The sequence below is a fragment of the Neovison vison genome, chromosome 12 (genome assembly GCF_020171115.1).
Source record: "Neovison vison isolate M4711 chromosome 12, ASM_NN_V1, whole genome shotgun sequence".
Taxonomy (NCBI): Eukaryota; Metazoa; Chordata; class Mammalia; order Carnivora; family Mustelidae; genus Neogale; species Neogale vison.
The window spans coordinates 137552787-137578697 of record NC_058102.1 but is presented as its reverse complement, the minus strand read 5'-3'; the positions used below and the strand labels follow the sequence as shown (position 1 = coordinate 137578697).

General features: G+C 44.5%; 1 protein-coding gene across 2 annotated transcripts; it reads left to right on the top strand.

Annotated features, from left to right (window-relative positions):
* On the top strand, positions 1 to 25042 carry MAP3K8 (mitogen-activated protein kinase kinase kinase 8). Of its 2 annotated transcripts, none has more exons than XM_044227454.1 (9): positions 1 to 209; positions 2551 to 2776; positions 4706 to 5064; positions 12288 to 12455; positions 14791 to 15052; positions 16665 to 16771; positions 21543 to 21695; positions 22530 to 22776; positions 23898 to 25042. In XM_044227454.1, the coding sequence occupies exons 3-9, from the start codon at positions 4729 to 4731 to the stop codon at positions 24026 to 24028; spliced, it is 1404 nt and encodes a 467-aa protein (XP_044083389.1). In that variant the 5' UTR covers positions 1 to 209; positions 2551 to 2776; positions 4706 to 4728; the 3' UTR covers positions 24029 to 25042. The 2 variants fall into 2 exon arrangements, with proteins under 2 accessions (XP_044083389.1, XP_044083390.1); XM_044227455.1 differs by lacking the exon at positions 1 to 209 and adding an exon at positions 481 to 562.
* Positions 25043 to 25911: the final 869 nt, after the last annotated feature.

The following is a 25911-nucleotide window of genomic DNA, read 5'->3' as shown; positions in this document are numbered from 1 at the left end:
GGGCGGACGAGGGCGGCCTGGGCGGGCCGCCTGGGCTGGAGGCCCCGCGTTCACTGGAGCGCTCGGGTCCGGACGACGAGCCACGCTGCGGGGTCGGTCGCGCGGGTCCAGCTTCCGCTGCCGCGGGACCTCGCTCGACTCCGGCGGTTGGGCCACCAGCAGCGGCCCGAGCCGTCGGGGGGCCGCGGCTGCAGCGCTCCGCCTGCCAGGTAACCCTCCGTTCGGGGGCTTCTGGGTGTTTCCGTGGTCGCAGCCCTGCAGGGCGCCCCCGGCCGCCGGGCGAACTCCTGGGCTCTAAGGGTGGGGGCGTGTCCGCCGCCCGCGCTGTGGCGCTTCCGCGGTTCGCGCGAGTCGCAGCTGCAGTCGGCACAGCTGGAAAGCACCTTGCGCAAGGGTCTCACGGGGTGCAGACTCCGGCTCCTCCCCTTTCCTCCTCCTTCCCGGATCCCTAACGCGCGAGCAGTGCGCGCCTGGGCAGTGCGCGGGGGCACAGAGCTCCGCTGTCACCGCGCCTCCCGCCGCGCGCACCGCCCAGCCTGCTGCACTCCCCCCGCCGACGCCGGTGAGTGCGCCTCCGAGGCTGGGGACCCGGCTGCCGCCCGCCCAAATCGTGGGGGCTTTTATAAATTACAGGCCCTTGCTCGGCTTCCCCAGGCTTTAAAGAATCCGAGGAGGGGAATGGGGGTGGCCCTTGGCGGAGCAGAGAACCTTTCGAAGAGCCGAAACTTAATTTCATGCTTATGTAACCGGGACGGTATCCTGTGGCTCAAGGGTCGCTCCCCCAGAACGTGAAGGCTGGGCTTTCGGTCCAAGGAAGAATGTTGGGGGTTGGGGGGGGAGAGAAAGGTTATTTCATGCATATTTCCCGGTCGTAATGCGATATCGGGACTCGGAAATTCTTCTAGCTCTGGGTGGAGAGTGACGCTTAGAAAGAAGGACGGCGGGCACAGGGATAGCCCCAAAAGTTAACAAGGAAGGCCAGGAGCTGTCTTCGAGAGAACCGGCCATTTCACTTTTGGAAAGACATTCTGGCACGGAATAAAGAACTGCTCCTAATTAAAAAAAAAAAAAAAAAAAAAAAAAAGGAGGGGAAGAAACACTCATGGAGTTGCATTAGGTGTCTGTGTCCTCTGTTTCGTGTATTTGCTGAGTGGAATATAACAGCCGCCCCCCACCCAACTCTCTGATGGACTGAGGTTTGTGTGCCCTACTTGTGGCTGCTGGCCCTTGAGGCCTTTTTCTTATAAGGGAAATTGGATAGTTGAGGTGTGTAGAGGTTTTTGAAGCAGTGTGGCTAGAATGTCTAATTCTGGGGCTTTTGGCGAAAAATATAAGAGATGTGCCTTGAGGGGCAACGTACTATTTTGGCAGGAAAATCTATTAAATGGAAAGTAACCAAAGGTATAATTATCCTTTGTTAAGCAGAGGTTTATATCTATAATCTTGGTTTTTTTTTTCCGATCACCGTTGCTAGGAGTTTCTCCACTTCTGCATATGTAACTGGAAGTAGCCCTGAGTGTAACATTAATGAATAGGAACAGGGTTTCCTCTTGGTTTATTGCTGATTTCTGAAATAACTCGAAGCAAATCATTTCGACAATATCTGCCCATTTCTCCATTTCTAAGATGGTTGTAGTTGTCTACTCCACGGTCAAGTGGGGATTTTATGAGGATTTTTATTGTAAACCACGTGGGGGAAGAGTCTTTATCGGTCAAGTAGAGTACCTTCACAATCCCCGGGTTTTCTAGATGAGTACTGATCTGTATCACTCAGAAATCAGTAGCATATTGTCTGCCTAATGAAGGCCTGAAAGTGCTGAGGCTTTCTGCAGGGACATTTAGAATGACCAGAAGGACTGGTCATCAGAGTGGCTGGGGTGTGCTGATTTGCGTGACAGGAGCCCTGCTGTTGCTAAGGAATTATCCCTAGCATCAGTGTCCTGCACTCCTCCGCCTCCCCTGCCTCCCTCCCTTCTCCTCCTCCTCCCCTCTCCCTGCTGCTCCTTCCTTCCTCCCCGGTTCCCTGGGCACAAAACTTAGGGGTGTGTGCATTCAGACTTTTTAGGCTTCACATATAAATGCTCCAGACTTTCTGCAGAACTTAAAAATCAAAACCTGTCTTTCCTCTCTGGATCAGCTGACCGGTAAACTGTGTGGACTTTTTTTTCTTTCTTTCTTTCTTGAGTCATGTTACTCCCGGGAACTTTATTTTCTCTCCAGCCAGCCATTAGCTAAGTCCTGGAGCCTTGGAACTTTTCAGCCAGTGGAGTCCTCCATCCGGCTGGTTTTGTTTTAACTTCCTTTTCTCAGCAAATTCTACAAGCAGAAACTGCAACTGAATGGCCCAATGAAAGCAGAGTAGAATGTTCCTCCTTGAACCTAAGCAATTCCTTTCCTAACTCAAGACTCCAGGAGCCCAAATCATAGTCTCCCTCAAAGACCCAGGAGATCTGTGAGCGGAGCTTTCTTTGCTGTCTAGATGTGACTGTGGTTAACAGCTAGCGAAGCATTTCAGAGGTTTTTGCCTTTTGTCTTTGTCTCTTGTTCTAGAAACACCCTTTACAACCTTACTGTGAAGAAGCCCAGGGGACAGGTAGCCACAACTGATTTGCAGATAAGAAAGGAGGCCCAGGCAGTATCTGCAAAGCCAGGAGTGTGACTCAGTACTTCTGTGTGTTGTGCACACACCTGCGACTACAGATGCCAGAGTGTTTTGACTCTGCTCCAGACACCTTACACACCTGAACTTCTTTAAACCTCACAACCGCCTTATGAGGTAGGTGCTGTTCTTCCATTTCACAGATAGGGGAAGTCGAGGTGCAGAGTGGGTAAGGTGCCCACCCAGGATTCTGTAGGCAGGGAAGGAGGGGACTGGGAGTCCAGCCCAAGCAGCCTGAGTGGAGAAGGACTATCAGACTGCCGCGTGCGCGGTAGCGTGCTTCCTGTGGACACAGCTTGTCCACCAGGAAATGGTCATCAAGTAAGTGAACAGTCACAAGATTGCCCCCCGCTTTTCTCAGATGAAATGGGCTCAGAGCAGGGTGCCTGGGTGGCTCAGTGGGTTAAGCCTCTGCCTTTGGCTAGGTCATGGGATTGAGCCCCACATCAGGGCTCTCTGCTCAGCAGGGAGTCCACTTCCTCCTCTCTCTCTCTCTGCCTGCCCCTCTGCCTACTAGTGATCTCTGTGTGTCAAATAAATAAATAAAATCTTAAAAAAAAGAAAGAAAGAAAAAAATGGGCTCAGAGGCCAAAGGTGGAATGGTGGCATCAGGAGAGCAGCAGGTGTTCCCCCCCTCCCCGCCAGGCCCATGGCTTTGGGCACTGAGTAAAGAATGTGTTAAACGTTTGTGCTTTGAAGAACAAGAAGCATCTATCAGAGAGGCTTTGAAGAGTTCAGTAGTTTATGTAGATGTTCCTGCGTCTGAATTCTCTTAGATATCTTAAACCCCTTTATCTTTAATCCTCTGGAATGGAATATTTCTAAAATCCTGAGCAACAAACAGCATCATTTTATTACTCGGGGTTTACCTTCTTTTTCTCATTTACGGATCCCAAGCTGGAGGGCCTGATTTGCACACAAGAACTAGCACACAATATTGGCTAGTACAGTATTGGCCTTTCCTGTGTCTTGCTTAGGATGGATTTGGCTGTCCTGGCCTCTTTGTAATACCACAACTTTGAGAAAGTGATTGATCTAAATATTACATACACTTTCTTGGGTTTTTGAGGTACAAGCTTTGTACTGTTAAAGAATTCTGGTCTCAGGAGGAGACAGCCGATTCACAGGCTAAAGGAACCTTCCTCTTTCTCACAGGTAGCTGGCAGGCAGACTTGAGGCTTACGGTCCTGGTCTAAACGAGCAGTTTAACTTATTTGCATCAGAATTATTCCTGAAACTTGGACCTGTCATCTTCACTTAGATTCCAATGCATTTTACAGGCTTTTGGCTCTAGGGCCTGAATTTGATTTGCAAGTTAGCTCCTGAATTTGATAAAAGAGTTCTTTTTTTTTTTTTTTTTAATTTTTCAAAAAGGTTTTTTTTTTTTTTTTTTTTTTAAGATTTTGTCTGTTTATTTGAGAGAGAGCCTGAGCAGTGGGGAGCAGCAGAGGGAGAGGGAGAAGCAGACTCCCCACTGAGCAGGGAGCGCCAATGTGGGGACCCAGGGATCATGTTCTGAGCTGAAGGCAGCCGCTAAATTGACTGAACAGCCCCCCTCCTCACCCCCGGGCGCCCCAGTAAAAGGTTCTTTTTTTCTGTAAAGTCACCCAGGGCATGGAAGCCACAGACAAGCCTCTGTGGGGAGGGTTGCCCCCTTGGGGGGAGCAGTAGAGTTGGGAGCTGTCAAGGGGCAGGAGCCTCAGCTCTTCAGCTTTCTGAGCGGCTCTTATTTGTGTTTATGTTTAGTGAAAGTTTGTTTTCAGTGGCTACAGCCAAAGCCACCAGCTCAGTGAGCGAGTAAGGAGTCAGCTCCCTGGATCTCAGGTTTCCCTTCTGCAAAAGGGGAGGACGGGACTAACGGTTATCTAAGGCCCCTTTCTTCACCATCTGTCAACTTGAATTTACACACACTGTTGACACAGAGCCCTTACTTTATAAACCGAGGTGTACGGAAGCCCGTTCCCAAGCCATTGTTGTCAGTTTCCCACTGATCTTACAGGCAGATACAAACAGGGTAACTTTAAGTGTTTGTTTTTTCTTCTGCAGATTCTCTAGAAAGCGTAACAGTGATGGAGTACATGAGCACCGGCAGTGACAACAAAGACGAGCTCGATTTATTAATTAAGCACTTGAACGTGTCCGATGTAATAGACATTATGGAGAATCTTTACACCAGCGAAGAGCCAGCAGTTTACGAGCCCAGTCTCATGACCATGTGTCAAGACAGTAGTGAAAATGAGGAGCGTTCAGAGTCTCTGCTGCTCAGTGGCCAGGAGGTGCCTTTGTTGTCATCGGTCAGATACGGAACGGTGGAGGACTTGCTGGCCTTCGCAAACCACATATCCAACACCGCAAAGCGTTTTTATGGACACCGAGCGCAGGAATCGGGGATTTTATTAAACATGGTATGTTTTTTTTTCCCCTGATCAGCTGAGTGCTTTACTCCTGCAGCTTCCTGTAATGCAGAGGGGGCAATTAAACTTGGCTTAGATGGGCTACCGGGTATGACTTTTGAAAACACAGTATCTGTAAGAATCACCTCCGTGTTAAAGATGCAAAAGAGGTCTTCATTCCACGTTCCACATAAAAAGTCTTTTCCATATGTCAGTGATAGTGTACAAATAGGTAATTATGAAGAACGTCTTTTAACTTACCAGTTCATTACGAGGCTTATTCATAGGGTAGGCAGAAGAAGACTTAATGAGGATCCTTTCTCTGAAAGGGGAGTCATACTTTATCTTTAACCAATATTTCTGAAAGCTGGAATTTTTTGTTCCTCTCTTGTCCCGTCTTCGAATGTCACAGTATTAATACTGGCTAACTTCAGTTCTTAAATTTCTTTTTTTTAGGAGTTTATTTATTGATTTGACAGACAGAGATCACAAGTAGGCCAGAGAGGAAGGCGGGGGGTGGGGGGTGGGGGGGGGGGCGGGGCGGGCAGGGAGCAGGCTCCTCACTGAGCAGAGAGCCCAGCACACAAGGAGGCTCCATCCCAGGACCCTGATTTCAGGGCCTGAGCCTAAAGCAGAGACTTAACCCACTGAGCCAATCAGGTGTCCCCTAACTTCAGTTCTTTTTTTTTTTTTTTTTTTTTTAAAGATTTTATTTATTTATTTGACAGAGAGCGATCACAAGTAGGCAGAAAGGCAGGCAGAGAGAGAGAGGAGAGGAGGAAGCAGGCTCCCTGCTGAGCAGAGAGCCCGATGCGGGACTCAATCCCCGGACGTGAGATCATGACCTGAGCCGAAGGCAGCGGCTTAACCCACTGAGCCACCCAGGTGCCCCCTAACTTCAGTTCTTGCAGAAATCTAGTTTGCAGGCAGTAAATAGCTATGCACAGATTCACTCTCTTTAATTGGCAAAGTATGAATGACAAACGAGATACTTCCTTAGTCATACCAAGTATGCATAATCCAAAATATTGTGACAACACGTTGTCACAATAGTTGATCAGATGATGTGTTTGGGTGTGCCCGGGATTCTGACAGTCTTAATGTGTCAGAGGTCAACATAGGTGTTGGTTAGAGGTCGTCTAATCTTTCAAAAAGGACTTTTTGCAAAGGAGGAGGTAGTAACTTGCAAAATGTGCTTATTGATGGAAGTGACTTCTTTTGGTGCATCTATGGCTAAAATGGCTAATGTAGGGAGAGAGTCAGTGTTGAACAATTAGAATCTGGACAAAGTACTTAATTTTTTTTAATGTAGTACATTCATTCAGTTGAAAACAACACAGTAATTTAGGTCAGCTATGTGGTAAATTGTTTTTTGTTTTGTTAGAAGCCAGTTGTGTTTAGGTCCAGCTCAGTTTGGAGTAAGGCTACATTTTGCATAGCTGCATGACTTGCTTTGGTCTGGATATATCGAACTGTGGTTAGTAGTTGACTAAATACTTTACCTTGAGAGTATCATTTCTTCTTATACATGGAAGTAATATTGAACAAGGAGCCCTACCTGATTTTCTTAACTAAAATAGAGCTGGAGAACTCTGGTTAAAAATGATCTATAATAAGAAACAATTGTTGATGTCTTTTTCTTTCCTTTGTGTTTTTTTTTCCTCACATGTGTATTTATTTAAATGGGTATTTTAAAGGAACACATGCAGGTAATCAAAATATTTTTGCTCGTAAATATGTAGAAACTTGTGTACGTTTCCCCTGACCCATCAGACTGATGAGAGATGGGCCATAAAACTTTACTGGGAATGTACAGAAGAGAATTCTGGAAAATTATAAGGAATACAAAGAAATAGCTTCCTAAAGGTTTTGGAGTTTAAAAAAAAAAAAAAAAGAGTGCAGAAAAGGACAAAAACAGATTACATGGAAGTGGAAATTTTATCAGCGAAGCCTAGGAGTAGAATGGTGTCAGTCTCCGCCTTGGAGTCCATGCTCTGTAAGTGAATAAACATGTACTTGGGAGAAAAAAATGAGAATAGGACATATCATAAAAGCAGGGATCTTTAAAACTTTAAAAAGATTTTTAATTTAAAAATGTTCAAGAGTATCAAGCAAGAAGATTTACAACCAGAACAGAGTAACAGGAGAACCTCAAAACCCGCAGGAATGTAGACCGTGCCCCACTGGGCAAATCATCCCGGTGGTTGGTGACTCTTGGGGCTGTGGTTGACTTTTCTGTCACTAAGCTTAAGAATCGGATACATCCCATGACTATAAGTAACCTGCGCCAGGCCCATGCTTTGTACATAATGGCATAGGAATCGTGACTTGCCACGTTTGATCTTTGGCAGTCTGAGACAAGATGATGAAGGAGGCCTGGTTTGCTTTTGGCTCCTATTCATGCTCACATGGGGCTCTCCTTGGAACCAATCCTGTGTTTGAGCCCTTTGTCTTCCTGTGGCCCTCCCTCTGAGACCCAGTGAAGATTTTTCCATTCTGGGCTTCGTTTGCTGCTGTCTCTCTCTCTGCTTTAAAAAGAGGATTGCTCGTTACCAAAAGGCACACTGGTTCCAAGGTAAATTTGATCTATAAAGTGCATCTGTATATGGACCAAATACCTTCACTGAAGTCTTCACCCATTCGCTTGCTAGACGTAGGTCAGATAGCGACAGTATATCGGGTACTTTTCCAGATGCGATGGACCCAGCATGGAAGAGTCTTCTGGTGAAGGCCCGAGGCAAGTAAACAGGCAATTATCATGCGGTGTGCTACTTCCCAATACAACTACACCCTGATTGCTGGGGGAATGCTCAGACAGGACACCTCTTGTGTCCAGTAGGGAAGAGAGACTGCCAGAGAGGCTCCTAGAAGGAGTTGATGCCTGAGCTGTTGAGTTGGAGTCTGCCAGATAAAGGGAATAGAGAGTGGAGAATCTTCCCGATGAAGAGAACAGCATGTGCAAAGGCCCAGGGGCAGAGAGACCTGGTGTGCTCCTGGCACCCAACAACCATAATGCCCGTGGAGCTAATTAGACAGGGTGGAGGATCAGGGATTACAAAACTATCCCTTAGCATAAGTATGTAAATTGTTGGTCTGCACGTGTATGCAAATGTGTGCTCTTTTTCTAAAAATAGTATCTGATAAAGATTCTACCAACATCCAGCTGGACCTGGGGAAGAACCTTTAAGAGACCACGCTAGGCGTTGCTGGGTCTGAGGGTGCTATGAGTTACTCACACTCTAGACCGATTCACACCCAGAGTGGGGAATGAATAACCAAAAATAGGTTGCACACACTGAACTCACTGGTGATTAGGTGGGGAGCCGAAGGGCTCCAAAGGGCTCGCTCATAGATACGGGTGTGAGATACGGGAATGCTGTTCCTCAGGGGTTAGTCATGGAGTCCTGGCTTCTCAGGGTTGGAAAAAAACCTTAAAGATAATTGAGTCAAGCCCTCTGTCTGAAGCTTACATAACCCGATCATCATATCCAATAGTTGTTGGAACATTTTGGTCTCTGCCTGATAATCTCCTGTGACAAAGCATTTATCACATACTGGGGCATTTAATTTCATAGTCAGCCAATTCTGATTGCAATAAGGTCCTCCCTTAAGAGTATTGTACTAAAATCCGTCTCTGACTCTCCTTCTCCTTAGCCCTCATCCTGCTTCTTGGCCATAAGAAAGTATGGATGGATGTTGAGTAGTGTGAGAATGCAGGCCCCTGACTTATGGTGCCTGGGTATGTATTTCAGCTTTGAGATGGGTTAGCTGGGTGACTTTGGGCTATTCACCCGTCCACGGCTCAGTTTACTCATCTGTAAAATGGGTCACGTCCTAGCACTCACTCCCTGGGGCTGCTGTGTAGGACAAATAATGCATGCATGGGACCTGTTTATGCAGAGTGAGTGTTGAAAGAATACAGCCATTGTGGTAGTCGTTATAAACAATTGTTACTCTCCTTTCTTAGGACGGTCTTTCCAATATTTTAAGACCTACATATTCCCCACATCTTCTCGCTTCTGTCACAAACACTTCTCGTTGTGTCTGTTACTCGTCACTTACTGGAGGGTTAACTTTCATCCTCCACTTGGGCTGTACCCTTTGAACCCAAGCCTGGGTCAGTGCCTACCTTACAGCCCTGAACTTGAACATGGCAGTTTATTTGTATGTGACCAGCAGAGTAGGAAAGAGCTACCTTTACCTTCGTTCTAGATAATGTGCCTCTTTTAACGTAGCCCAAGGTTGTATCTATATCTAGCAGCTCTATCATACAGGTTCCTGATGGACTTTATTCCTAATGAAGTACCCAACAATTTTCCTCAAGGCCTGCTGCTGGGCCCAGCAGTGTTCAGTGACACTAGTCTGGAGAAGGGAATCAAAAGCATGCTTATAACATCTGCACTTGATGGTGGCTTTGGTTAAGCTGGAGAATTGGCAGGCACGAGTGACATAGAGTTCCATAGGATTATTTGGTGGGGCCACTAAGAGAAGAAGAAAGGGGGGGGAAAAACCCATTGCAAATCCAAAGAGGGAAGGTCTCTAGGGCTAGGGGGAAGAACCCGGGGCTTTGCAGAGGTGCTGACTAGTCTGGGCTCGCATATCACACTGTATGCATTGGGCCCCATCGTTAGGGAGAACCGGCCTTCGGAGGATAGTCCCCAGAACACGGGAGCTGGTCAAACATGGTGAAGGAACTTGCAGTATTCCATCGAAACAGGCGAAAGCTGAGGGGCTCAGTGACTTGTAAATGTAGGCTTTTAGTAACTGGCTTTCGATCCTGGGTGGGCTTTAATTCCTATCTTCTGGAAGATAGAAGGCACACAAGAAGGCTGTGGGGTCAGACAGATCCGAGTTCGAATGCTGACTTTGTCTAGTGAGGTACTTAACCTCTTGAAACTAGTTTTCCTCATCTGTAAAGTGGAGATAAAAATAATACTTCCCTCCCAGAATCACTGGGAGGTCTTGATGAGCGCCGAGCACGGTGCCTGCCTTCTAATTAGCGCTCCATGTAGGACCGCTATGACTCTTCTTGATCCCTGGGGTCAGACGGGGCTGTCACAGGTTGAGTGGGACAAGAGTAAAGCGTTCACGGAGGAAACAGGAGTGGCTAGCTGGAGCTGAGGCAAAATGGGAAATGTAAATTCTTGATAACAAAGTAACAAGAACGAGGGGCGCCTGGGTGGCTCAGTGGGTTAAGCCGCTGCCTTCGGCTCAGGTCATGATCTCAGGGTCCTGGGATCGAATCCCGCATCGGGCTCTCTGCTCAGCAGGGAGCCTGCTTCCTCCTCTCTCTCTCTCTGCCCGCCTCTCTGCCTACTTGTGATCTCTCTCTGTCAAATAAATAAATAAAATATTAAAAAAAAAAAAACAAAGTAACAAGAACGAAGTGATGAGCTAGTACAGTCGGGTGCTGTGGGCATGGCTCTGTCTAAATGTGGCAAGGGACTACATTTACCGCGTTCTTCGCGTGCTGTTAAGAGAGGCCTCTAGTAACTTGAGGTGACACACTTCTTGAATGGAGGTCATATTTCTAGGAAGCCGAGACCCTGCGCTGTTCTTCGTTTTCCTGCTCCATGCGGGAGCTGGCACAGGGGAGTGCTCAGTAAATACCTCATTTTTTTTTTTACAGGTTTTTTTTTTTTCAATATTTATTTTCAGAAAAACATTCATTTAAATACTTCATTTTAAATGCAGGGACAGGGGTGCCTGGGCGGCTCAGTGGGTTAAAGCCTCTGCCTTCAGCCCAGGTCATGATTTCAGGGTCCTGGGATCGAGCCCCGCATCGGGCTCTCTGCTCTGGACAGAGCCTGCTCCCCCCCCACCCCCCGCCTGCCTCTCTGCCTACTTGTGATCTCAGTCTGTCAAATAAATAAAAATAAAATCTTTAAAAAAAAAATAAATGCAGTGACTTCACCTCTCCAAGGGCTGGAGTTGTCCCCTGCTTGTTCCCTGACTAAGAGCACATGCATCTGTTTGCAGGGGACAGCTCAGAGGAGCAGTCCTGGAGCCCGAATGAATAACCCTGGGATGGTGACAACTATTCCGGCGGCAGTGGCCCGGTGAGGGGCCCGCACATCTGCCGAGGAATCGGGTGTTCATTCTTGTCCCATGTGGTCTACATTCCCCTTCAGCCTCTTCTGCGCTTGAAATAGCTTTAGTGTCATTGCATAGTTTCACGATTCCCGAATTCATAATCTGAAGTCGTAATATTGCTAATTACACAGGGGAAAACCTTGTGTTTTTGAATCTCAGTTCCCCTCGAGAGAACATTTTAAACATATTTAGGGCATGTGCTGCAGGTTATAACTCATATCAACATATCTTATTAATTTATTTTCATATTTATCATTATAATTATCTGTCCTTGTAATTTTTTTTTTTTTTTTTACTCTTTTAAAATTGAGGTCTACTTCACATGCTGTAAAATACACAGACCTTAAATGTCCGGTTTGTTGAGTTTGAACAAAAGCAGCCACACTGCTCCCGGGATATACGTCTTTTAATTTTTGAGTCAACTTGTTTTTGAAACATCTTGTTCCAAGTGCTGGCCTGTTTGGGAGCTCTCGGAGGTGAAAGGTCACCTCTCTCTTATTCAGAGCTGGCCTCTAGACACAGTGCCCGGTGCTTTTTTGCACTCGGAAAATACCAAGCGAGCAAGTAGATGTGAAATAATTCTGCCGCTTACTGTATTGCTGTAGTACTGTCAAATCATAGCTCTGGCATAACACCTTATTTTCCAGAATCCTCTACGATCATCAGTTTATTTCCATGCTCTCTCTCTCTCTCTCTATGCGTCATGTGTGAGTAATAGCTATGCAGACTAACAGGTTAGCGCATTTTAATTGGAGACAAGTCAATTTGCCCTCACAGTTTATATTTATGCAATCTTTATTTTCAGTCTTTTGGTCACGGTAGTCACGCTCCCTTAGATAAATTTTTAAAATTTTGACAATTAATTACTCACCGGGAGGTGGAAATACGATCAGGTCTGACTAGGGACGTGTTTCTGTTACATGCTTTCTCTGGCTTGCTGAAACTCTAAATATAGTCTCTACACTGTTAGGATTACACAACAGTGACATTAATTTCAAACACGGCCAGGAGGAATGTGATCTAAAGTAACCAGTCTCTGAAGGTGTGTCTTTATGATCTAAAGTAACCAGTTTCTGGAGGGCGGGTCTTAAAAGAGAAGTTTGCTGAAATTCTCTCCCTTTTGCCTGTTTGTTTTGTTGTAGGTAATCACTCCCCAGAATGGACGCTATCAGATAGACTCTGATGTTCTCCTCATCCCCTGGAAGCTGACTTATCGGAATATCGGCTCTGATTTCATACCTCGGGGGGCCTTTGGAAAAGTGTACCTAGCCCAAGATATAAAGACTAAGAAAAGAATGGCGTGTAAATTGGTACGTACTTTATACCAGACATCCTGCACGTATATGTTTGGCATCATGGCCCTTGTTAGTTTGCTTTACTCAAAGCTGGTTACCATTTGGCTGGATCTTATGTAAGAAAGAGCGCCCTGTCCAAAAACATCTTTCTTCTTCTTCTTTCTTCTTTGTTGATTTGCTTGCTCCTTGGGGCTGCTCAGCCCCGAAGTCTGTTTAAGTGCGTAGTTGGTTTTAATCGAGTTTGCCTCGATAAGAAAGAAAACGTTGCTGGCTTCTTTAGCAGGAGCTTGGATAACATCATCCCTCTTGGGGCAGGGTGGAAAGGAGAGGCGCTCTTCCCGCAGGAGCAGATCCGTGTGCACCTCTAATCCCAGCCACAGGGGAGGGAGCCAGGCAGAGAACCCAAAACTGGGAAAGCCGCAGCCTTTGCAAGACTGTAGATGAAAGGCTTGCATGTAAATAGACCAAGTATTGCAAAGACCCCATCTCTTTTTATTGCTGAGACGTCCCTGCTTTGCAAGACTGTCCAAGCTGGACACGCACACACCCTGTGACCCAGAAGTTCCACTCCCGTGGGCACCCCCAAGAAGCACGCATACGTGCTCACCAAAGGCTATGTACTAGACTCTTCATCCTAGCAGTCTTTGTCATCGTCCCAAACTGGAAATTCTCCAGGTGTTACAGTGTGGTATACTTACATAGTGGGATACTATACAGTGAAGAGAAAAAAAGGTTTACCGTTGTAATAATGGAGATGAATCTCATCACCATATGTTAAGCCCCAATAGCCAGATCCCAAGTAAGACCTACCCTATGAGATTCCACTTCTGTACAGGCCCTCGAGAGGTGAAACAAATCTCTGCTGGTGGAACTCAGGACAGGAGGTGCCCTTGCTGGGCAGTGACTGGCAGAGGTCAGGAAGGGGTTTCTGGGGGGCCGGTAGAGTTTTGTTTCTTGATCTAGATGGTGGTGATGTGGGTGTGTTCAGTTGAAAATTCATTGAGTTTGCTATGTAACCAGTTTTACGCTTTTTAGTATGTCTGTTTCACTGTAAAGATTTTTAGGAGTGTGGGGCACCTGGGTGGCTCAGTGGGTTAAGCCGCTGCCTTCGGCTCAGGTCATGATCTCGGGGTCCCGGGATCGAGTCCCACATCGGGCTCTCTGCTCAGCAGGGAGCCTGCTTCTTCCTCTCTCTCTCTCTCTGCCTGCCTCTCTCTGCCTACTTGTGATCTCTGTTTGTCAAATAAATAAATAAAATCTTTAAAAAAAAAAAAGATTTTTAGGAGTGCAAGAAAATAAACTCCCTTTGGATTTGCTGAATATGGCCTTAGTCTATGTTATTGGAATGAAAAAAAAAAGAGCAACAATGTATTGGCCTCATTTGTTCCTTTATAAATATTTGCTAGAGTATCTGTTATCAAAAGAAAACAAGGAGATATTATAATAAGCCATTTGAAACTTTCATTTAGAAGAGACATATTCCAATTCTTTTAAAAGAATCTAGTGACATTCTAGAAAGATCTTAGAACCGAAATGTCCTGTTTTACAATTTCATCACAAAAGGCATGGAAAAATACCTTTGTGGGTTTGTTTTCCCTAGAATACTTACATTTAATTTTTAAGCTGTATTTTTTTTCTTGAAAAGAAAACCATGTAAAATGATTAACCACCCCCCTAGCAGATTCAAAAGAATGTAGGTTGAAGAATGAGATCCCTTTCCTTGAGGCAACTACTTTGAATGAGATCTTATACATCTTTCCAGAAAATTTCTATGGATATGTATTATGTATAGATTAAGAGATTTTTAAAAATGGGAGCATAATACCTGTACTTCTGTATCTTGCTTTCTTTATCTGATATCTTATTTTGGAGACATTCCCTATCTATCTGCACTGAAAGATCTACTTCTTTATTATTGATTTTTTATTTTCCTTAGAATAGATTTTAAATGCATTGTCAGAGCATGAGCTGGGGTCCAAAGACATAATATTATTTCATGACAAATGGAAATATTGAAAAGACAACCTAAAATCTAGGTGCCATAGATTTTACACGTATAATAGATGGGAAATGATCTCTCTTTTGATTCAGTTGTAAATGATTCTTTGGTTGGATTGCTTCATTCTAAATGATAATAATATTTTATATTTTGTTCTTATTTTCTTATTTGGAACCATTTACCTAAAGCTGACACCATGTAAAAGCGGGTTTGGGCCAGATTTTAACTTGGCAGCATAATTTCATGCAGATCATGGTATCCTCAAAGGCATTCACTTGCCCTTTGGTTTGTGAGTTGACCTATCTCATATATATTTTCGTCTAGAATCTTACTGGTATGTTTGTGTTCTAGATTCCAGTAGATCAATTTAAGCCGTCTGATGTGGAAATCCAGGCCTGCTTCCGGCATGAGAACATTGCTGAGTTATATGGTGCTGTGCTCTGGGGTGAAACCGTGCACCTCTTTATGGAAGCCGGCGAGGGAGGGTCTGTTCTTGAGAAACTGGAGAGCTGTGGACCAATGAGGGAATTTGAAATTATTTGGGTCACAAAGCATGTTCTCAAGGGACTCGATTTTCTACACTCAAAGAAAGTGATTCATCATGATATTAAACGTGAGTTGCCTTTGGATGTGTAAGTTTTTTGGCTTAGAGATGAGCTAGACAAGAGGCAGATGGGTTCCTCTCTTCAGTCTGAGGATCCTTGGTGCTCGGGAGGACAGCTGCCCTCAAGCGCTTTCCACCTTCCTCCCCTGTGCTCCTGAAACATGTTTCAGCACCAAACGAGATCATGAAAGCTTTCCAAGTCATGAGGAAGGGTGATTATCCAATTGTGGAAGATTATGGCCACACATCTATTAAGTACTGGCTACGCTCTTTCTCATAAGTCTTTAATAAATATATTTTAAAACACACTCAGAGTTACATAGTTTTTGAGAAACAAAGAGCTTTTTCATTCTGAATACCATTTTGGTAATAATTCATTAAACAAGCCTTCACTGACTGCTTTCTAGGAGTAAGATGGTGGGAAACACACAGCAAAGACCCACGACCAACCCCTTCATAGTCAATGCTACATTGAACTGACAAAACTTTACTTTAAAAAAAAATGGGTATTTTACTTTTTTTTATTTTAGGAAAGTGGCACGATAATAATAGGCTTTGACTTTAGAATTTGAAAGTCCAGCATGATAATATTTTTTCCAGCTTTGTTGAGCTATAACTGGCTTAACCTTGTGTAAGTTTAAGGTGTGCGATGTCATGATTTGCCATAGGTATATATTGCAAAACGATTGCTCTAACCGGGTTAGTTAACACATTCATCACCTCACACAGTTATAATTGTGTGTGTTTGGGGAGAACTTTTCAAATCTACTCTGTCAGCTACTTTCAGATATATAATACAACATTATTTTTTTTAAAGATTTTATTTATTCATTTATTTGAGAGAGAGAGAGCACAAGCAAGCAGAGAGAGAGAGGAGGAAGCAGGCTCCCTGCTGAGCGGAGAGCCTGATGCGGGGCACGATCCCAGGACCCTGAGATTATGACCTGAGCTGAAGGCAGAGGCTTTAACCCACTGAGCTACCCAGGCGCCCCTATAATACAACATTATTAACTGTAGTCACTGTGCTGTGTATTATAGCCCCCAAAACTTGTTCATCTTATCGCTGGCAGTTTGTACACCATGACTGCATTTCCCCACACCCTCCACCCCCAGCCCCTGGTAACCATGATCTGTTCTCTGTTTCTATGAGTTTTGTTGTTTTAGATTACACAAAGTATTCCTCTTTCTCTGCCTGACTTATCTCAGTGATTTCACATAGATCTTCAAGGTTTCATCCATGTTGTTGCAAAAGGCAGAACTCCATCCTTTTTCATGGCTGAATAATAGTCTCTTGTATATGCGTATACACAGACATCTTATTTTCGTTCTCCAATCATCCGTTGTGGACCCTTAGGTTGCTTTCATGACTTGGCCATTGTCTCTCGAGCGTTATTATTGCGTGCAAACATTTACGCCCACATTAACTGTGTTCTTGGCACATCTGAAGTGCTTTTCACTTGAATTCTCACCTGGATTAACCCTCCTCTTGATATAATGTAGTCATCTCAGTAGGGAGCACATTTCACTCTATTCTGGTTTGGGGCTTATTTTAGATGATGTTTTTATTTTATTGATGGGTATACAGACAATTTTATCCTAAAGAAATATCCCCTCTTTATAGCTAGCAACATTGTCTTCATGTCTACAAAAGCTGTTTTGGTGGATTTTGGCCTAAGTGTTCAAATGACTGAAGATGTCTACTTTCCTAAGGACCTTCGCGGAACAGAGGTAATTCTATTCCCACAGGAAAGGTCACTGTCTATCTTTAAGAATAAAATTTAAAAATGTTCTGGTGTTATTGCAGAAAGGACAATAAAGGAGAGGAAAACCATTGCATCAAATGTTATTATCATTGAAACATATTTATTGAGCACTTGCTCTGTGCCAAGTACTAATTTTAGCATTTTAAATGCATTGTATTATTTAATCCTTGTTACAACCCTATTATCAGTAAATACTGTTATCATAGGCAAATTCTATTATTTACAATACGGAAATAAGCTTAAAGAAGTTCAAATAAAGTGCCCAAATTATTCAGCTAGTGTCAGATCTGGGACTTAAACCAATTTTCTTTGGAGTCTGAATTCTAACTACTATGAAACATTTTAATATAACTAATGTATATATTCTTAGTATAAATGTATGTTATATATATTCTTATATAATATATCTTTACATATTATATGTGTATATAATATAACATAGTTCTTATGTTACATTCTTAGTATAACATAAAAATATGTTTTGGTTCAATTAGTCATAATTGTCTTAGTTGTTCATAATATATGTTTAGGACCAACAAACTTTTAGGCTTATCTTTATAGAGAGCCTATAATAAACCTCAAATTTATTATGGCACAAATAAATTATATTTAAAGATATAAACTAGCTCTAATATTTAATTCATTTGTGAAGCAAAAACCAAACCAAACCAAAAACTTCTCTGAATATAAATGAGGTTGCAAGGAATGCATTCGTGGGCTCTCTTTTCTTTTTTTTTTTTTTTTTAAAGATTTTATTTATTTATTTGACAGAAATCACAAGCGGGCAGAGAGGCAGGCAGAGAGAGAGAGAGAGAGAGAGGGAAGCAGGCTCCCCGCTGAGCAGAGAGCCCGACGCGGGACTCGATCCCAGGACCCTGAGATCATGACCTGAGCCGAAGGCAGCGGCTTAACCCACTGAGCCACCCAGGCACCCCATTCGTGGGCTTTCAAATAATACATTTAATTTCACATATACCTGATTGGGCTGAACGGTGGATTCATGTAGAAGCATCAGTCAAGCATCACTGTCTGTCAGGCTGTTGGGGGAATCAGGCATGGAGTGAGCACTGCACTTGGTGGTATGTTAGCAACCCCCGCTCTTTGGCGAGAGAACCTATTTTAAATTTTCCTCAATTATTAAAAAAGCAACAGTTAAGTACATAGTAGATTATGATGGGCATGGGGTTGGATGCAACTGGCAAGGCAAATAGGGGTAGAAACTGCCTCCTTGGCCCATGCTTAATTATCAGAGCCTGCCAGCCCATGCCCTCTCTCTGCTCTAAGTGCCCACAGCAGATGGAGAGAGGGCACTTGACTAAGCCTTTGCCTTAAGATTACCAGGTCCGGGGGCACCTGCATGGCTCAGTCCATTAAGCGTCTGACTTCGGCTTAGATCATGATCCCAGGGTCCTGGGATCAAGTCCCAAGTTGGGCTCTGTGCTCAGTGATGGGTCTGCTTGTCCCTCTGCCCCTCCCACTGCTTATACTGTCCCTCCCTCAGTTAAATAAATACAATTAAAAAAAAAAAGATTGTCAGGTCAGTCTTTGTGTTCAACCAAGCCCTTAGTCTAGCTCGTAGGCATATTGCACCGAACCCGACTTCAGAAGAAAAACAAACAAATAATCATCGTTGGAAACTAAGTTTATATCCGCTTTTTCTTAACTCTCTCGAGCTCTCCTGGGAAGCAGAAGAAATTGCTGATATTACTAAAGTTATTCTGGAAAAGGCTTGAGGGAGGACCCTTGATAGTTGTCTTTGAGCAGAATGATTTCTAGAAGAGAGAACTGTAGACTTCTTAAAAAGAATGTTTTAGTCCCCAGATCTTAAGACTACTTCACCGAAGCACAAAATCCATTAAGACTTCATGCTTCAGACATGTTTTTTTGGGAAAATGTTTCAGCATATTTTGGCATTAATCCGAAGTTCAGATATGTGACATTCTACCCTTTTTCCTGGAGCCAGTTTGAGAAACAAACTATTTATGGTATTAAAGAGAGAAAATACCTTTCTCTTCCCGGCAGTGTGATCAAATCGAACATTTTGCAACGGCTGGACCAAGAAATGCTCTCCCTAGGACTGTCTACCAGAAAGAGAGTGTGCTTGAGCATGACATGATAACACAGTGTTTATTCCTAAATAGAGTTTGGACTGAGTTATTCTCAGCAAATGTAAATTGCTTTTTACAAAGCGCTAAACTGACTTGAATGTTAAAGATTGACAAATTCTCTTCGAATCAGCCTGCATTTACTGTCTGTATGGTGCTCCCAAGTCCAAGTTTGCTAATGAGCAAGGTTGTGAAATCACCATTGAATGCTTTCAGCAAGTTTGTTTGAATTCTTCCTGTTTAAAGAGCCAGTGAGATGCTGATAGTCAAAGTCAACCACGGAGATTTACTTCCCACTGGAACTTGATCACTTGGCCCCTGCGGGGGTGTAGGTGACATCTGATTCCAAGTGCAAACTCTGGTTCCCTCTGTGTGATCTCTCGCCCGGCATTCATATTCAGAACATTAGATTGTGACCATACAATATAAACACAGGGTTAATCTGGTTTATATTTAATGTATCATTTTTTTAATTACACCATACAGAGAAAGAATAAATAATGAATGTAAATAACTAATTAGAATAGATTTTTTTTAAGCTAAAGGGAGTAGGGTAGAGGGGCATAGGGAGAGGAAAAGAGGGAATATTCAGCAGGCTCCCCACCCACTGTGGAGCCTGATGTGGGGCTCGATCTCATGACCCTCAGATCATGACCTGAGCTAAAATCAAAGTCAGATGCTGAACTGACCGAGCCACCCAGGCGCCCCTAGAATTATTTTTATAGCATGGTTCTTTTTAAAAAGTTCTTATTTTCTTCTGAGTCTGTGTTTGGGCTTCCTTGATACAAGTTAACATGTAATCCATGCATGTGTGTTTGCACACAGGCAACACCTTTCTAATAAATGTGTTGAGAGATGAAGTGCTTTGACCCCCCTGGACGGATGTATAGTTTCCCCTGCTCTGGTGCCTGGGCCCGAGGCTGTGCAGGTCCCAGAGAGCCTCGCATGGTTCCTACTGGGCCTTTTTCATGCTTGCAGTCAGCCAACCCCAAAAGTTCTCGAACACCGTGCCCACTGCTCTGGCTCATGTAGAGCCTGCAGAAGCCAGGGTTCTGAGCCCTGGAGTGCTGGGGGAACTGCCTGGGGTGGGGGAGCAAGCAGCCACGTCCCCAGGTACGCAGGACACTGCATCCCCAAATGAATGGTCCCCAGACTCCTCCAGCACGCTGTGTGCAGAGCAGGATACACCAACCGTAACTACTTTGCTTGATATTTGCTTAGGAAGGCAAGCAAGCGGGGAGAAGAGAAACTTCCTCTATTGACAACTAATCCTTCCCGATGCGTTTGCTGTTTAACTTTGTGATTATATTTAGTAAGAACGTCCGTTGGGACCCAAATGCTCTGGGTTCACTTCAGGACATGTTTGAGAATAAGGAGCTCAGCTGAGCCTGTTCGGTGAGACAGACAGAATGAGCCCGGGAGCGAAAGCAAGCCAGCCAGCAAGAGTGCTGGAGGACGGTGTTGAATAGGGTTAGGATGGGGAAACTGGGACATTTTCCCAGTTGTTGTAAGCCAGTTTTTTTTACGTATTGACTTGGAAATATATTCCAGGAACACTTATCCCTTTCTCCATAGTCAAATGATGGACAGCATAAACATTTCTTAATGTTAAATATTGATAATGAGGATTTTAACCACTTACTGTACGTCTCCATACCAGCCATAAATACAGATCATTGGTTGGCATTTGTTTACTTTTTTTTTTAAATGTTTACAAGCAAAGACTTCCTAGAGAAGCTATTTCTGAAACTTGCCCTGCTTCTCCAGCATGAAACCAAATAGATCCTACACGTGGTTAAAATGGCATGTGTTCAATAGTTAGTCACCAGGCCACGTGGGAGGTAGAAATAAGAAGTAGTTTGTATAAACGGCCAATTAGGACCATTTCTAAAACATTCCACTCAAAGTGCTTCTCTCCCGTGTGATCGGTGTTACTACCCCGGGGGATCTCTGCCACCTTGTATCACTGCAGATAGTTAGGGATTTGGCAATTTAATGACAAACCTGAAGTGGAAGCAATGTATTTGTAGTGTCCATTTAAATATCGGAAGGAATTGGTATTTTTAAAAAGATTTTAATTTATTTTTGCGAGAGAGCGAGGGCTCATGTGGGCATGAGTGGGAGGGTCAGAGGGAGAGGCAGGCTCCCCAGTAGGCAGGGAGCCCCATGTGGGACTCGATCCCAGGACCCTGGGATCATGACCTGAGCTGAAGGCCAACGCTTAACTGATTGAGCCACCCAGGCACCTAGAACTGATGTTTTAATAAGGAAGTTAAGCCTCGGTCGATGCCTTCCAGAACCTTGATGCACACGTGGGGGGTTCCCAGGTGGGTTCTCGGCGGCAGGCTCTCGGCTGCTGGGGCTATCTCTGTGTCCAGTATGTGGAAAAGCAGTGTTCTTCGTGAGGCTGCAGGGATGCCTCGGGCGAAAGTGCCTCCCACCTCCCCCAAGGGTGTCTGTGTCCCTTTCCCTAGCTTCCAGGAGAACAGCAGGGACATGGTCTCCTGAGGGGCTGAAACATCCTGTAAATACGGTAAAGGCGGGTGTGCCAGCTTCCAGAACTGGGTGAGGGAAATGGACACCCAGACAGACGGCGGAGAGTCAGACTGACGGTTTCTGCTTCTTTTTTAGATTTACATGAGCCCAGAGGTGATCCTGTGCAGAGGTCATTCAACTAAAGCGGACATCTACAGCCTGGGAGCCACGCTCATCCACATGCAGACGGGCACCCCGCCTTGGGTGAAGCGCTACCCTCGCTCAGCCTATCCCTCCTACCTGTACATTGTAAGTGGGGGTCAGCCAGCACTGAGGGTACGGGGGAGCTCCCTGTGCTCAGGAGGGCTGCTGTCCTTTTTGTAACACACCCAAGTGGGATGGTGTGAACTCGTGACTTGTGGGGTGGAGCTAAAAGTTCTTCCCACGGGGCTGCCTGGGTGGCTCAGTGGGTTAAGCCTCTGCCTTCAGCTTGGGACATGATCTCAGGGTCCTGGGATCAAATCCTGCATCAGGCTGTCTGCTAGGCAGGGAACCTGCTCCTTCCTCTCTCTCTCTCTACTTGGGATCTCTCTCTGTCAAATAAATAAAATCATTAAAATAAAAAAAAAGTTCTCCCCACGGGAAGGCAGTTCCCATTCCTGCAAGGAAGGCATTGCTGTTGCAGTCGGAATTGGCTGGAACGTGCACGGGGCAAAGATTCTATGCTCTTCTGTTATTCATGACTCATAAGATGCCACTTAGGAGAATCTGAGTGGCGTCAATCTCTGAGCCAGAGAAGCTATGTTCTTTGAACACTTCTGGAGAGGAGATACGAGATTAGAGATCCCCAAGCCAGACTAGACATAACAAAATGTGCAGTTTCCGTTTTACCATCGAGAGATCAAAGGGCGGATCCCTCCCCATTACAGCGCCCTGACCCTTGAACATCATTAACCCAAAGGATGGGTTTTGCTCGGGGTGCTTATAAAATTAAAGGGAAACTTGTGGGCAGGTATGACCATTTCCACTGCAGGGTGTGTAGTGGGAAACGAATGACTTTCCAGATCTTGTTCACTAGAACGCTTGAACTGGTGCGGGTGTATTTCTGTATGGTTGGTGCTAAGAGAGCAGGTGTGTTGCTAGATCCACAAACAGGCGCCTCCGTTGGAAGATATCGCAGACGACTGCAGTCCCGGCATGAGGTTGCTGATGGAGGCTGCCTTGGAGAGGAACCCCAATCACCGCCCGAGTGCAGCTGACCTGCTCAAACATGATGCCCTGAACCCCCCCAGAGAGGATCAGCCACGCTGTCAGAGTCTGGACTCTGCCCTCTTTGAGCGGAAGAGGCTGCTGAGTAGGAAGGAGCTGGAGCTTCCGGAGAACATAGCGGGTACGGACACCTGCTGTGGGCAGTGCCCCTTGCTTCCCTTCTTTCTCCATCTGCCTCACCCTTCTGACCTCTTTCACGAAGGCATTCTTGAGTGCCATACATTTTCGGAAAAATTTCAGCAAGAACTTTAGCAAAAGCATTAAAAAAAAAAAAAAAGATCGGCCAATTGGCCAGCAAATCACAACATGTTTCAGGGCAAACGTAGGTAACAATAGTTCTTAAAAATTGCCTCTTACTTGCTTTTTGCACCAGGGAGGATCTTTAGCCTTTAAAAACAAATCAGGCCTGACAGTCCTGCTTGTTGGTTCTGAACAGGGTTCCGTTTCATTCAGTTACGGTAAGCCACGCCAGTCCTTGGTTGGAGACACCAGGGCGCTGCTCTGCAGATAAAATACTGAGTTTGAAGTCAACTTGCATTTTTGTCTTCCTCTGCTTCAAGTCTCTTTGCCAGCTATGAATCTTTCCCACATAGGAAAGTCAGTGCACATTCCAGGAACATTGAATATGCAGGGGGAGGGTTTCTATTTTTATTACTAAAATCTGTGGCATTCTTAATCCATTTAGGTCCAAACCCAGATGTCAAGCCTGGAATGTTTATTTGCATTTCATCCTCTTCTTGTCTGACCTTTCTGTATTTGAAGAGAACCATCTGGGGTGTTGGAAAATACACCAGAATTTCTAGCTAATTTCTTGTCATCATTGACCTTTTTTGAACCCTTTCGTCTACGTCAGATTACATAAACTAGCCCACAATCTGTAACTCTAAGTCTGCAGGTTTTTAATAAAACCATAGCTTGAGGGGCGCCTGCGTGGCTCAGTGGGTTAAGCCTCTGCCTTCAGCTCAGGTCATGATCTCCGGGTCCTGAGATCAAGCCCCACATCAGGCTCTCTGCTTGGCTTCTCTCTCTGCTTCCGCCTCTCTTTCTGCCTGCCTCTTTGCCTACTTGTGATCTCTCTCTCTGTCAAATAAATAAAATCTTAAAAAAAAATTATAGCTTGAAAGGCTGTTTAATTAGGGCCAAGGTTTGTTGTTGTTTTTCCCCCAGAAGAAACAGGTGTTTATTGAGCATGTTACCTGGTCATTCATTGTTTTTTTTTTTTTTCAATGTTTCCCTTTCCAGATTCTTCATGCACAGGAAGTACTGAGGAATCGGAGATGCTGAGGAGGCAGCGTTCTCTTTACATAGATCTGGGGGCCCTGGCTGGCTATTTCAACCTTGTACGGGGTCCACCAACCCTAGAATATGGCTGATCGATGGTGTCATTTGCTCCGAGTAATTAAGACTCAGCATTGGGCTCCTGGAAGCTGGTTATATGGACTCGAACCCGGGCTCTGTATACTGAATCTTGCCATCCATCAGCGGGCAACGTGGGCTCCTATAATCCATGAATGTGACTCCACGTGGCTCCCCTGGGTTTGATTCGGGGAGCTGCCTTGGTAGCCCCCCCAGGTCTAAAGGTTCTCATGTCTCAGGTGGTGTGACCAACTCAAAGGAAGTTGCGAGTTCGTAGAAGGATCATTTCTGGTGGCTGATTCCATTCACTGTGCACTTTGCTCAGAAAATGTCAAGATGACAGATCATGAGGATAATGTCTTAGCCTGAAATTACTGTTCTTGGTTCTGATTTAAGTCTGGGAACTTCATTTAACTCAGAATAGTTGTTTTGTGTATATTGGTGTATATTATATGATAACGCCTTGAGCCTTTGTAGGTAGATTCTAGTGTAAATTAAAGTCCTTATATTTTGGGTGAGTAGAACAACTTAAATATTAAAGCAATAAGCTGGACTCGTGTCTTAAAAATGGCTGTTCATTTAGGGGCCGTCTGACTGTGGGCCACTAGTGACAGGTTCTGTTATGTTCCTATGGAAACATTTGTACTGTATATGCTATGCTTAAACCATTTAAAACATGATGTTTTGAATGTGGATAAAACTGTGTAAATCACATAATTTCTGTACATCCCGAAGGATGAGAATGTGACCTGTAAGAAAAATGGAAACATTTCTAAATTCTCAATGATGCTACTTTTGTAACTCTTCTGACTCTACTTCCTTCCAAGCATTTGTGTATTGAAATAGCATACTGTGTATGTTTTATATCAAATGCCTCCATGAATCTTTCTTACCTATACCTATATTTTTAACGTTGTGAATATGCGAGTATCCCCACTTAAAGTATGTTTCTACATCAGGCCAATGAAACCAACACTTACATCCAATGTAATTGGTCAGATCAACTGAATAAACTCCATATTTTGCCTTCATTCTTGGAATGAGTGTGATTCTCGACTGGGACCGGGGGTGGGTGGGAATGTGTATCATGAGGAAGCATAGAACATTCAGTGGGTTAAGCCTCTGCCTTCGGCTCAGGTCATGATCTCAGGGTCCTGGGATTGAGCCCTGCATTGGGCTTTCTGCTCAGTGGGGAGCCTGCTTCCCTTCCTCTCTCTCTGCCTATTTCTGTCTGTCAAATAAATAAAATCTTTAAAAAAAAAAAAAGAAGAACACCTGAGAGGTTTACAAATTATTTATAAGCCCTTCTATTGCTGAGGCATTAGCCATTGTCATTCAGATTATGCTGTGTGCCTTCAATGCAGGGGAACAGAGAAAGAATTGTCAGCCACCTGTTCAGGCTAGGTGTGGTTCTGTTTTACATCTTGTTTTTATACATTTATACTGTCTTTGAATATATGCTTGCCTCTTCTGTGTCTGTTGTTTGTCAAGTTAATAACTAACTTGCCTTGGGGACGCCTGGGTGGCTCAGTGGCCTAAAGGTCAGGTCAGTTGTTTTCAGCCCAGGTCCTGATCTCTGGGGTTGTTAAAATGGGAGCCCCTGCGTCAAGCTCTGCATGTAGCACGTAGCCTGGTTAGGATTCTCTCTCTCTCCTTCTGATCCCCCCCACCCTGGTTGCTGTGCATTCTTTCTCCCTAAAAAATAATAAAATTAAATATAATTAAAATAAATATAAAATAACGAACTTTCCTTGTATAAGGTAAATTTCGATCACATAGACCAGTTGTAATGAAAATTGTTGGATGAAAGTTGGAGTCCGTCATTCTCCGAGTTAACTGTGTGACGCACTTTTTTGCGTGTGACCTAACGCCATCCTTGGGATCTTCACAACACACACGT

Coding starts and splice junctions, on each gene's coding strand:
- MAP3K8 (XM_044227454.1), top strand. CDS start 4,729: ATGGAGTACATGAGCACCGGCAGTGACAACAAAGACGAGCTCGATTTA. Junction 12,456..14,790: donor AAAGAATGGCGTGTAAATTG/GTACGTACTTTA, acceptor TTTGTGTTCTAG/ATTCCAGTAGATCAATTTAA. Junction 22,777..23,897: donor GCTTCCGGAGAACATAGCGG/GTACGGACACCT, acceptor TTCCCTTTCCAG/ATTCTTCATGCACAGGAAGT.